The sequence below is a fragment of the Engraulis encrasicolus genome, chromosome 23 (genome assembly GCF_034702125.1).
Source record: "Engraulis encrasicolus isolate BLACKSEA-1 chromosome 23, IST_EnEncr_1.0, whole genome shotgun sequence".
NCBI classification, from domain to species: Eukaryota; Metazoa; Chordata; class Actinopteri; order Clupeiformes; family Engraulidae; genus Engraulis; species Engraulis encrasicolus.
In genome coordinates, this window is record NC_085879.1 from 43208595 (window position 1) to 43218594 (window position 10000).

The 10000-nt window shown below is 45.1% G+C and overlaps 1 protein-coding gene across 1 annotated transcript in view; it reads left to right on the forward strand.

Moving 5' to 3' along the window:
- The first annotated feature begins 4073 nt into the window (after positions 1-4073).
- Positions 4074-10000, forward strand: part of lgr4 (leucine-rich repeat containing G protein-coupled receptor 4) — a 169385-nt gene continuing 163458 nt past the window's right edge. The window contains exon 1 of the mRNA XM_063189953.1: positions 4074-4949. Coding sequence (XP_063046023.1) covers positions 4753-4949 — 197 coding nt within the window. The 5' untranslated portion in view covers positions 4074-4752. The remainder of the gene's footprint in view (positions 4950-10000) is intronic.

The following is a 10000-nucleotide window of genomic DNA, read 5'->3' on the forward strand; positions in this document are numbered from 1 at the left end:
GAGAAGAGAAGAGACCAGACGAGAAGTTAAGAAAGGAGAGGGCAGGAGAGAGGAGAGGAGACGAGAGGAGAAGAGAAGAGACCAGACGAGAAGTTAAGAAAGGAGAGGGCAGGAGAGAGGAGGAGCAGGAGGAGATACATGCACAATATGTACAGTTGGGAAATACATACAGGAAACTCATGGTGGCATACAATGACAGCATGAGGCTGCTGCTCAGAATTCCTAGGAGGTCAAGTGCAAGCCAAATGTTTGTCAATGCTAGGGTACCTACCTGTGCAGCTGTGCTGCGTAATCTTATGTATAAATTCATGTGCAGGGCATCTGAGTCACAAAACACCCTAGTTGCTGTCCTGACCAGCCCTAAATGTAGCTCTGTGAGACTCTTCTCAAGCATGTGGAATCACTGGCGAGCATGCTTGTATGTGGGACAATGACTTGATAATTACGATATATCTGTGTGTTTTTTTTTTCCCTTCTTTTTCTGTGTCAGTTGTTCCAGGTTTTTGTTTGTTTGTTTTTTTGTTTTTTGTTTTTTTTGTTTGTTTTTAAGATATGTACTGTGTTGTGATGCTCTGTCTTTTTAATGTGATATGGATCCCCCTGGGTCTGGAATAAAGTTAAAAAAAAAAAAAAAATATTTGCTGCCATCTGATGGCATTTCAGCGTGCTCACACACACACACGCACGCACGCACGCACACACACACGCACATATACACACACACACGCACGCACGCGCACACACACACACACCTCAGACGACAACCTCAGGCTGTTGCCATAAATGGCTCTAGTGGCTCAAGCTGCCATCGTCTGTGTGTGTGTCCAAGCACAACACGTCAGTCTAAGAGAGTTCCTTTCACAGCTTAGGACGATTTCTTCTTGTGTGTGTGTGTGTGTGTGTGAGAGAGAGAGAGAAAGAGAGAGAGAGAGAGAGAGAGAGAGAGAGAGAGAGAGAGAGAGAGAGAGAGAGAGAGAGAGAGAGAGAGAGAGAGAGAGAGAGAGAGAGAGAGAGAGAGATCAAGGGGGCATGGGGAGGCGTATGATGAGGACAAGGGGGCCCTTGTTCAAAAAAAATGTAATATCCTTTATTTTTTATTTATTTATTTATTTATTTTTCAGTATTTTTGTGGAGCTTTTCAAGCCTTTATAGAACAGTGAAGATAGTGACAGGAAGCGAGTTGGGAGAGAGAGACGGGGAAGGGTCGGCAAAGGACCCAAGCCGGAATCGAACAGGGGTCGGCCACGTAGTAGACGACTGGCCTACCGTTAGTGCCACGGTAGGGCCGATGTCCTTTATTTTTGTTGAAAAAAAATTGTGAAAATAATCGCCGTTACCAGGAATGGGGATTTCAAATAGGGTCCCAGACCTAAAACGGTGAGGAACTACTAACATCCTACCCACTCCTTCTCCTAAAAACACTCTCCCTCATGGTCGTTCTGCTTTAAGGCTATGGTGTAAACTAGAGCTTAACTGGGGGAGAAATAGGGCCCAGGCACTTTTGGCTTAAAGGTACACTGTGCAGGAAATGGTCAAAAAATGTACTGCAACTATGCTGCTCATTGAAACTGGGTTGCCTATTGCCAAATTTGATCTTTACATGAAAGTTTACTAAAGTAATAAACAAATATTTTCTAGTATGGTCCAAGTAGAGTCATTTTTGCAGCTAAAAATGGCTATTTTTGGAAATTCAAAATGGCGGACCATGGAGAAGATCCCCCTGTGCATGTCTGAAAAGTGCAATTTTTCCAGTAATAATAAATACTTAGATGGTGGAGGTAAGTATTCATGAAAAAGATAACATTAGTGAATGGGTAGCATGGATTCTGGAAATAAACAACTAAAAATCTTACACAGTGTCCCTTTAAAGGGGCCCCTCATAATTAGCAGGACAGAATTGACTCACCAGTGTGCCCTTCACCCTCGTGGGCCCCTATTTTCAGAAATGTAGCAAATTATTATTTTATTTATTACATTGCTGAAAATAGGGGCCCACGAGAGTGCGGGGCCCATCGGGAAATGCCTGCTATGCCAAATGGCCAGGCCAGCCCTGGTGTAAACAGTGAGTGTGTGAGCGTTATGGTGTGTTATGGTGGCTTGCTTCACCGTGGCCTGCCGTTGAGTTATATGTGGATGACTTCACCACATTCTGCGTCGACACCACGGGGGTGTGACGTTCTGCGACACACTCCAGTACATGTCAGTGCCACCAAAACACGCACACACACACACACACACACACACACACACACACACACACACATGCCCAAACACACACTTTGGTTCATGTCAATGCCACCGAAAGTAACACATATACGTACACACACTCTGGTAAATGTCAAAGCCACCAAACATTCTTCCACCACCACGGTGGCCGAACAACGCTGGCACAACGCTGGCACAACACTGGCACAACAGTGGCGCAACATTGGCTCATCCCCCGTGTAACGTTGGCAACACCCTCATGTTGGTGCCCAGGTTGGTTTATTTAGACATTCCCACGCCAGGAGGCTTTTAAAATCATCTTGCCAGACACAAGAAGCACATCCCAAGTCAGGAGCAGGGAGAGAGGCAGGGAGGACACGTCTTAGGCCCGCTCCACACTAATGGGCCGTACACACACATCGCTGCTATTTACTAGCTTCTCGCTTGCTCGCCTACTCGCATCTCTGTCTGTCTTTCTTGTCTGATTATCTGTCTGTTAGGGTAGTGGTTCCCAACCTTTTTCTTAAGGGACCCATGTTTTTACTATCGTATGCTTTGGTGACCCAACCACGCGAGCGCCCGCACGAGACAGAGTCACAAGATGCCCTCTGTTTCCTGCGAAAACTAGTTTTAGTTATTTTATTCCTCAATTCGTCTTTGGTCAAATATAGAATAAATGTTTAATGTAGCACTTACAATGTGTTGCTTCTATGCATTTATTAGTTAAATGCTTTGTCTTTTATTCAACATGGGCTATATATATTTAAAATGAAACCCCTTAAAATCAAGAGGGCTCCGCGACCCCCTGTGGATCTTTGGCGACCCATAAGGTGGGTCCCGACCCATAGGTTGGGAACCACTGTGTTAGGGGCAGTCATGTGTAAGTGGTCAGGGCATCAGACTTGTAGCCCCCAAAGGTTGGCAGTTTGACTCCAGACCCGCCAGGTTGTTGGTGGGGCGGGCAGTAATTAACCAGTGCTCTCTACCCCATCGATTGATTTTGTAACTTGCCGGATCGATTCTGGATCGTCCATGCCCCGCATTGGATTGCATCGCCGAATCGATCATTGTTGACACCACTAGCTTTCACTTCACTTCACATTTGGCTCTGCTTCCCAATGTCTGAGGTGCCCTTGAGAAAGGCATTTTACACCTAAATATACCCTCTACCAAAATGACTGTAGGTCGCTTTGGATAAAAGCTTCACATGTTGTGTTTTGTACTTTTAAATTAACCATGAACACCTTTGCATATTTGGGTCTGTCTCCAAGAATATTTGGCAGAGTATAGTGTTTGTTTAGAAAGGATTTGTATATTGAATTGTATTGGGTGCACAATTATTATTATATTATTATATGTAATGTGTTTTTTTTATTTATTGAGCATGTTTTAGCTATCAAGATTACGTAGCCTGATTCATTTATGCAAAATTTGAAAACTAATACGCATGGCAGATCTGAGTGTAGGCTAAAAACTGTGCGTGAAAAGAAAAAGGACAGCAGATGACCCAAGTCACCAAAGTGTGGGCTATGCGCGAGCTTCTGCACACAAGGAGGCTCCGGTGGACGCTCAGGCTTGCCTCCAGTCTTCTGCGATTCAAAAGTAAGCCCTAGAACATGGGTAGCCTACGTACGGCGAACCCGACACCTGATTCGCAGCACTGAAGGGCTATATGAGTAGGCTATGAGTACTGTAGTGGTCTCGAATTTTAAAAGCTGGGTTTTGTCCAACAGGTCCCGCAGACCGTCCGTGACGTCTGTCCGTCATTAATATGTAGGTCGGTATTTACATATTCAGCAGCGCGAGAAGAGAAGCGGGGCTGTGTGTGCTGCAGCGTTCCATGCGAGTGAGCGAGCGAGCTCGATAGAGAGAGAGAAAGAGCAGGGCTGTTGTATCGCGGGTGGTGGAGCAGCCAGGGAGGAAACGTGAGCAACGGCCAGTGGAGACTGACCGACAGTGTTTTTTGTTCAGGAAACAAATCCGAGAGGCGCAAAGATTCCGAGGAGGGGGGAAGAACATTACAGAAACGGACGGACGGACGTGCTGTGACCACCGCTGCCTGCCTGCGAGATTCGAACATTGCGACTTGACTGCTGGGATCTCGGAGAGCCCAGTTCGAGTTTTAATGGGACAGCGAAAAAGAAAAAAACATTAGGTGTTTATTTGTTTTCGGTGGTGTGACTTAGTCCTGCGAGTGTGCGTGTGTGAGACAGAGAAGAAGAAAGCTGTCCACTCCACGCCACACCAGCCTCGACAAGAGCAATTTCGCTTTTTTAAAAACCTTTTGCCGTAAGACGACTGCAAGGCAAATGCAGAGAAAATGTACATTTTCAACACCAACCTTAAACGGAAAGAGGAATTTTGTATCTGTACGCTTTACTCAAGAGTTCAGTAATTGATCAGATTTGTAGTTCCAGCCGAAACCGACAGCCACAGACCCCTTATGAGGCCGATATTGTCCTCATTTTAACAAGAGGCGACCAAACCACCAATTTGTTTTGAGTAGCCTACGCGGGGGCCGTTTGAGCTCTGTAATTTACGCAAAACATGAAAATTCACTTGTCGGTCGTGCGGATATGGCTACTCTGTGGATGGTGCCTTCTCCAACATGGGAACGCCGGAGAGGAGCACTCTACCCCGGCTACATGCTCTCCGCTTTGTCGCTGCGAGGACGGGGGTGCTGATTGCTCCGGGCGAGGACTGACCGCGGTGCCCTCTGGCCTCAGCGCCTTCACCTATTACCTGTGAGTAGCCTACCGTCACCACCCTCTCAAGTCCCCTTCAAACACCCTACACAGGCTAGAACATACCTACATAACCTTCCCACCACCTGGAAGTGTTTCCATAGCAGTGTCGTAAGAGCAGCATGGCGGTTAAGGCTGGTGGATGATCAGCCAGGTTGGGTGGTTGGCTGGGCTGCGTTGAGCTGGCTGTCATGACCTGAAAACTTTCAGCCTACGCACGGCAAAGTGCAGAGTTGTTGCACACACACACAGTCACACACACACACACGCCGCACAGGGTAGAGTTTTGAAAGAAGGTAAATCACCGCACAATGGCCACTATTGTGGCTATTAATCGCCTGTGTTTGGGGATCATTTGGGATTAGAAGAAATAACTAGAGCGTGGGACGAGAAAAAGAAGGAAGGAGGGGAAAGGGAAGGGACGGAATGAGAGAGGGAGAGAGACAAGAAGCAGCCTGCACAATAACTATTAAGTAGCCTATGTTGAGAGAGAAGGATACGCCGAGCAATCATTATGGAATACAACATTCTTCCTGTTCTGTGTGTTCTACTGGGCTTATCAGTTTGGATCAAAACTTAAGTAGGCCTACTAGCCCTATAGCCTATCCTACAGTAGGTCTTCAGACAACACGTAGCCTACACACCAAGAGGAGAAAACCAAATGTATTTTGTTTGTCTCTACGCTTTAGGCAGGCAGGCATGCAGGCAGGCATGCAGGCAGGCAAGCAAGCATTCGCGAAGTCAAACCCTCGTTGCAGAAATATTTGACACCCAAATAGTAGGAGGTCCAGGGGAGAGCCAACCTAGGCTGGGTAGGCCAATGCCAGGGTTAGGGGTATATTCGGATCCAGAAAGGGCAGAGAACACACACATCATCATACAGGTGCTGGACTGAACATAAGAAAACTGAACATAAACGATAAAGGTCCGCAAAGGGCCTACTTATCTAGGCCTATGCTCCTTAAGGTTGAATAGCGCGATCTGTACTTGCCTCGTGCTGTTAAACTTTTTGGGAGCATAGATCAGTGTTGCTGATCTTTTTATTATTTCTTTTCATGTACATGGAGGGGGAACGGGGAACGGGGCTTTCCTTGCTTCCCTCATGGGTGTGATTGTAATTTTTTTTAATAAGTAAAAGAAATTGTTCTTCAGCAAGGCCACATTCTAAAATTCCACATCACAGCCCTACGTATCTCTCTCTTTGAAATTCCATTTAGCTTCTTCAGAACTTTCATTCTTCCAAGTAGAGAATGTACACCTTGAAAGACAACTTGACTTCTCACGAACCACAGACATGGAGAAAAGTTTTCGTGTCAGGGTCTGAGTTGAGGGGGTGGTGGGCAGTGAGCTAATTCATCCCCCTCTCCTATAGCCTACTGGTTTTGGATGATCATTCAAAAACACCGCCTCCTGAAAAAATGTGGAGGAGATACATAGGCCTACTCTTAGCCAGGGTTCACTTTGTTAATCTGAGATGGTTTCTGTAATGGAGAGAGAATGCGTCTCTCTGTCTGTCTGGCTCTCAAAGTGCTTAGAGGGAAAAATAAAACAGAAAAGAGTAGAGTGGAACAAATAGGAATAGAAATGGAACAAATAGAAAAGAACAAATCAGAATTGGAAAAGGAAGACAAAATAAAAAGAAAGCGGATAGGAAGTCCTGAAATCTGAAGTTGTAAACTGAGATGACATATGAAGTTGGAGTTGTTAGTAGTCTATCTCTCGAGTGCACAGAGCCCAACAGAGAAGAAAACGCCAATGAAAGTGGAGAGTAGACCTAACCAAAATACCACATCTATGGCTTGTGGCAATTGAGGTCTGCTGCTGTTGGTGTGTGTGTGTGTGTGTGTGTGTGTGTGTGTGTGTGTGTGTGTGTGTGTGTGTGTGTGTGTGTGTGTGTGTGTGTGTGTGTGTGTGTGTGTGTCTGTGTGTGTGTTGAAGAGAGTTTCAAAACTGAAACAATTGCCATTGTGTGTGTGTGTGTGTGTGTGTGTGTGTGTGTGTGTGTGTGTGTGTGTGTGTGTGTGTGTGTGTGTGTGTGTGTGTGTGTGTGTGTGTGTGTGTGTGTGTGTGTGTGTGGAGAGCTCAGCGGAACACAGCGTGCTGTGATCACTTATTATCTAGCATAAGACACACACACACACACACACACACACACACACACACACACACACACACACACACACACACACACACACACACACACACACACACACACACACACACTCTGCTGCGTCTCCTCCTCCTGCTCCTGCTCCTCTGATCTAGTGGGAGGTACTGATAGAGATACACACTGTACTTGACTGACTTGTCCTCCCTTGCTTGGCTTTCTCCTCCTCCTCTTCCCCTTACTCTTCCTCCTCTTCTTTCTCTGCCTCCTCTCCTTATTCCTTATCCTCCTCTCCTCTCCTCTTTCTCCTCTCCTTCTATTTCTTCTCTGTTTCCCCCCCTCTTCCCTTCTTCCTCATCCTCCTCATCTTCATCCTCCACCACCTCCTCCTCTTCCTCTATCCCACTGTCTAAAGCAAGGGCAGCACAACGTTTTCAGCCCTCTTCCTCCTTCATCTACACTCCTCTCCTCTCCTCTCTTCGTCTTCTCCTTTCCTCTCCCCTCATCCTCTCCTCTCCTCTCCTCTTCTCTCCTCTCCTCTCCTCTCCTCTCCTCTCCTCTCCTCTCCTCTCCTCTCCTCTGCTCTCCTCTGCTCTCCTCTCCTCTCCTCTCCTCTCCTCCCCTCAAGGGCCGTACACACACGTCGCTGCTATTTACTCGCTACTTGCTCACTCGCCTACTCGCCACTCGCTCTGGGTGATTTTGTTTACTGGTTGTCATGGTTCCCGCTGTCCGCGCCAATAACGTCCGTACGAAACAAAATGTACGCTGTTTAACGTTGATCGTGTGCTGTGCACAACCATGCATATGAGCCTTTGATGGTGTACACTGTATTGGATGTATTTTCCTCAACACTTTTAACCAAAGTGTGATGGCGTGCAGAAGTTGGGTGGTCAGAACACCACAGGGGCAACGTCACCTGTCAATAATCTGTATTCTGCATTCCAATTGGTTACTCGCTTAACTCGCATCGCTCGAAGATAAAATAAGTTTATCTCGGAACCCGCCCACATCGCATCGCTTGTACTCTCCTCGCCTACTCGCCAGCGAGACTCGCTGGAACACGTAGACATTCTATTGACTTAATCCGCTGAGCGAGTAACTAGCAGCGACGTGTGTGTACGGCCCTTTACACCTCCACATATTTATTAATTTGTAAATATTTGTTATTACACAATTATTACACAATAGTACACACGCACGCACACACACACGCACGCACGCACGCACGCACGCACGCACACACGCACGCACACACACACACACACACACACACACACACACACACACACAAGGCAAGGCAAGGCAAGTTTATTTATATAGCGCATTTCATACACAGGTGCAACTCAATGTGCTTCACAAAGTTAACAAATGTAAATGAAAGGAAAACAGGGAAATGAATTAGAGTAAAAAAAAAACAAACATTTAAAACATTAAGATAAAACATAAGGTAAAAATAATAATAAAATAAAACATAAAAAAAAAACATAAAACCTTGAAAAACATACGCAGTCTTCAGATTTTAACTGTTCGACGACAGAGGAGTCTGGCCTCCTTTTTTCCGTTTACCTGATAGGGTCTAGAATTGTCAGGGTTTTGTCTTCTCTTATTTTACCGTCTTTTCATTCAATAATTTAAGAAAGCATCTGAGAACAGCTTTGTCTTGAGTCTAGATTTAAAACTATCAATAGTGGGTGCATTTTTTACGTCATCTGGAAGCTGGTTCCAAAGCTTTGAAGCATAGAAGCTAAAGGCTGCCTCTCCACACTTTGTTTTGACTTTTGGAATCACCAGCAAATTCTTCTCCGTTGACCTTAGTGACCTGGTCGGTGCATACAGCTGAAACATATCCAGTAGATATGAGGGTCCCATTCCATTTAATGATTTAAATACAAGTAGCATTGCCTTAAAATCAATTCTGTAGCTTACTGGGAGCCAATGCAGCGATCTTAAAATTTGAGTAATGTGGTCAAACTTCCTTGTCTTTGTAAGAACCCTTGCAGCTGCATTTTGTACTAGTTGAAGCTGTTTAATGGTCTTATTTGGGAGGCCAGTAAACAGACTGTTACAGTAATCGACTTTACTAGAAATGAAGGCATGTATTAGCTTCTCCAGATCATGTTTAGACATCAGGCCCCTAAATTTAGAGACGTTTTTTATGTGATAAAATGCAGACTTAGTAATAGCTTTCATGTGACTGTTGAAATTTAAGTCACTGTCAATGAGGACCCCAAGATTTTTAACTGTTTCCCTTGGTTTCAGTCCCTTCGTTTCAAGGATAGTAGCAATCTTTTGTCTCTCCTCTCTTTTCCCAAATATAATTACTTCAGTTTTTTCTGTGTTCAGCTGGACGAAATTGTGAGACATCCATTTGTTAATTTGGTCCATGCAATGATAGAGTGATTCAAGGGGGGTGTAGTCATTGGGGGACATAGATAAGTAGAGCTGGGTATCATCCGCATAGCTATGGTAATTTATGGAGTTATTCTCGATAATGTGTCCCAGTGGCAACATATACAGATTGAACAGTAGTGGTCCCAGAATGGAGCCCTGGGGGACCCCACAATCCAGAGACATTGGTGATGAAGTATGTCTTCCAATGGCGACAAAAAAACTTCTTTGTTGTAAGTACGATTTTAACCAGTCGATCACTATGCCCGTAAAGCCAACCCAGTGTTCCAGTCTATGTAGTAGTATAGAATGATTAACTGTGTCGAAAGCAGCACTTAAATCAAGAAGTACCAAGACGGATGATTTGCCAGCATCAGAATTCAATCTTATGTCATTCATAACTTTGATAAGAGCTGTTTCAGTGCTGTGGTAGGCACGGAAACCAGATTGAAACTTATCAAAATAGCTATTAGACATTAAAAAGGCAGTTAATTGGTTAAAAACAATTTTCTCTATTATTTTACCCATAAATGGTAGATTGGATATGGGCCTA